The sequence below is a fragment of the Montipora foliosa genome, chromosome 8 (genome assembly GCF_036669935.1).
Source record: "Montipora foliosa isolate CH-2021 chromosome 8, ASM3666993v2, whole genome shotgun sequence".
Taxonomy (NCBI): domain Eukaryota; kingdom Metazoa; phylum Cnidaria; class Anthozoa; order Scleractinia; family Acroporidae; genus Montipora; species Montipora foliosa.
This window is the reverse complement of record NC_090876.1, coordinates 20,223,462-20,225,961: the sequence shown is the minus strand read 5'-3', so window position 1 is coordinate 20,225,961 and position 2,500 is coordinate 20,223,462. Positions and strand designations below refer to the sequence as shown.

The window sequence follows — 2,500 nt, the reverse complement described above, 5'->3', positions numbered from 1 at the left end:
ACAACAAAAGGTAGACCTCGCAAAAAAACAATGCACTAGGGAGGGGAGGGAAGTCATGCAGAAAAGTCACTTACCCCGTCTTTACTTTTTCTTTGAAAGATTCAATCAGGAATTTCCAGCGGTAACCATGTGCCTTTGAAGTCTGGAAGAAAATCCGTCCCATTTTAAAAAAGGTAACTTGCACATTATTTCTGGTTCTGTTGTTGCAAATTTAAGCTCCCTCTATCCAAGAAATACCGTATAAAGCAATATGTCACCATACACATACCCAAAAAATAATATTATACACAGTTGTACGTACCATCATTTTAGAGAACAGCTTCTCCCAATTCAACACTTTTCTCTCTTGAGCAAGCCTTTCACTCTGTGGCGAAAGTCAAAGGTTAAATTCGTGGATGTCACAGTACAAGAATAACAACTAGAAAATAAAATATTCACTATATTCACTCCTCTGTTAGTAACAGAAGAGTATATGTTGTGGACACGTTATACGACTGCATGTTAATTTTTTTCTTACAAGTCTAACAAAACTACGAATCAAAGAAAATTACCTGAATTCCAACCAATACTAGCTTCTGTAAGGCTACATTGAGCTGCCTTTGCTTGCTTTTGAAAGAAACAAAAGCAACAACAAATCAGATTACCCATCAAACTCAAGGGGTAGCCAGAGTAGCTGGCGGTTTGGTGAATTTTAGAAGCTTGGCTTTCGAGTGAAAATAAGTTAAAAGAGCAAGCGAGGGGGGAGGGGGAGAGGAGAAGGAGCGAGAAACAGCTGCAATTAACGCCACAAGATTTTTGAAATCTCCCATTTCCAATCATATTTGAGGAGCGCGCTAGCATGAGTTTGATGTCAACTACCAAAAGTCATAGCGCGACTCGTGTAAACATTGGCGTGAATATATTCGCTGGGAAAATTTTTTCAAGATCGAAATGAAAATTCAACTTACAATTGGCGTTTCCTTGTCAATGTCTCTTCTGTGTGCCTTTCGTCAACAATAATAAACGAAAATCTTAGGTGGAAGTTATTCGAATGTCCTTTCAGCACCTTAAGAAATGCCTGGTCCAGCGCCTCTCCTGCCAAAGCGAATACCAGGTGGAACTTCCCAATGGATGGCAGCCTCCAAAGAGGATTCCGTGAGCCCTAATCGCGTTCTGTAATCTGGTCATTGATGATACCCGTACATCTCAAAGGTGAGATTTTTACTAATGCAGAACACAATCATTTTGCCAGTCATCTTTTCCTTTATTTTGCAGAAAAAGCTGAAATAGGAAACTTTTTTCTAAACGCCATGGGATTTGGACCGCTAAAATATCACCTGCATTTATTAGCTGCTTTACAACGTCTTTCCGCTGTCTTTAAGTACACCAGAAAATCCAGGCCAACCTGCCGCAAGGAAGTTTCCAGATTTCTTTTTTTTTTTTTAACAGAGCATCGACTCTGTTTTTTTCTTCACACTTTTACGAAAAGGAGCTGTAACTTGACTGACAGGCGGATTTTTTTACACTTTATTAGCCAATCAAGAACGAAATTTACTGGTGAATGGGAGTATCGAAAATCTTGTGGGGTTGATTGCAGGCGGTTTCTCGCCCCATTCTTCTCGCCCAAGTTCCCCCTTTGCTTTAATGCTCTTTTGACTTCAGTTCAGGTTTTCGCGCGGCCATTGCCTTCAAAGGTCAACTAAAATTTACCAAACTGCCTGCCATGCAGGATAACTCAGGGGATGACTTGCTCACATGAGCTTCACACAAAATTAGGTGAAGCATAAATACCAGTATTCGTGGCTACTTTGTTCACATATTTCCGTGCATACATGTAATACTATGTACAAGCTCTCACTGAGGCCTGAAAACTCTGAGTTAAAAGCAGGGTTTCAAAATAACATGCAGAGGGTGTAGCTAAAGCCTGAAAAATTTCCCCCCTGAAATATCCTTTTGACATATTCACAACTTTAAAATGCGTTAAATATTTCCGCGCATACATGTAATACTATGTACAAGCTCTCACTGAGGACTGAAAACTCTGAGTTAAAAGCAGGGTTTCAAAATAACATGCAGAGGGTGTAGCCCAAACCTGAAAAATTTCCCCCTGAAATATCCTTTTGACATATTCATAACTTGAAAATGCGTTACATATTTGCGCACATACATGTAATACTATGTACAAGCTCTCACTGACGACTGAAAACTCTGAGTTAGAAGCAGGGTTTCAAAATAACAAGCAAAGGGTGTAACCATGAAACCTGAAAAATTCCCCCTTGAAATATCCTTTTGACATATTCATAACTTAAAAATGCGTTACACTTGAGGCAATTTAAGCAGAAGTACAGACAGCAGTCAGAGAAATAATGGGGTCCCACCTATTAAAGCATGTAATTTAATACAATCATGCTAACACTTGGAATTTCAAGTAGTACAGTTCGGACAATTCGAAAACCTTTTATTTTCACTAACCCTACAGCCAGTAAAAAAAAACAACCTGAGAGCTCCGCTTAAATTAGGC

The 2,500-nt window shown here is 39.3% G+C and overlaps 1 protein-coding gene across 1 annotated transcript in view; it reads right to left on the bottom strand.

Annotated features, from left to right (window-relative positions):
• Nucleotides 1-2,500, bottom strand: part of LOC138013333 (uncharacterized) — a 48,020-nt gene that overhangs the window by 32,181 nt on the left and 13,339 nt on the right. The window contains exons 7-9 of the mRNA XM_068860379.1: nt 552-606; nt 302-364; nt 75-142 (exon numbers count right to left, since the gene is read on the bottom strand). Coding sequence (XP_068716480.1) covers nt 75-142; nt 302-364; nt 552-606 — 186 coding nt within the window. The remainder of the gene's footprint in view (nt 1-74; nt 143-301; nt 365-551; nt 607-2,500) is intronic.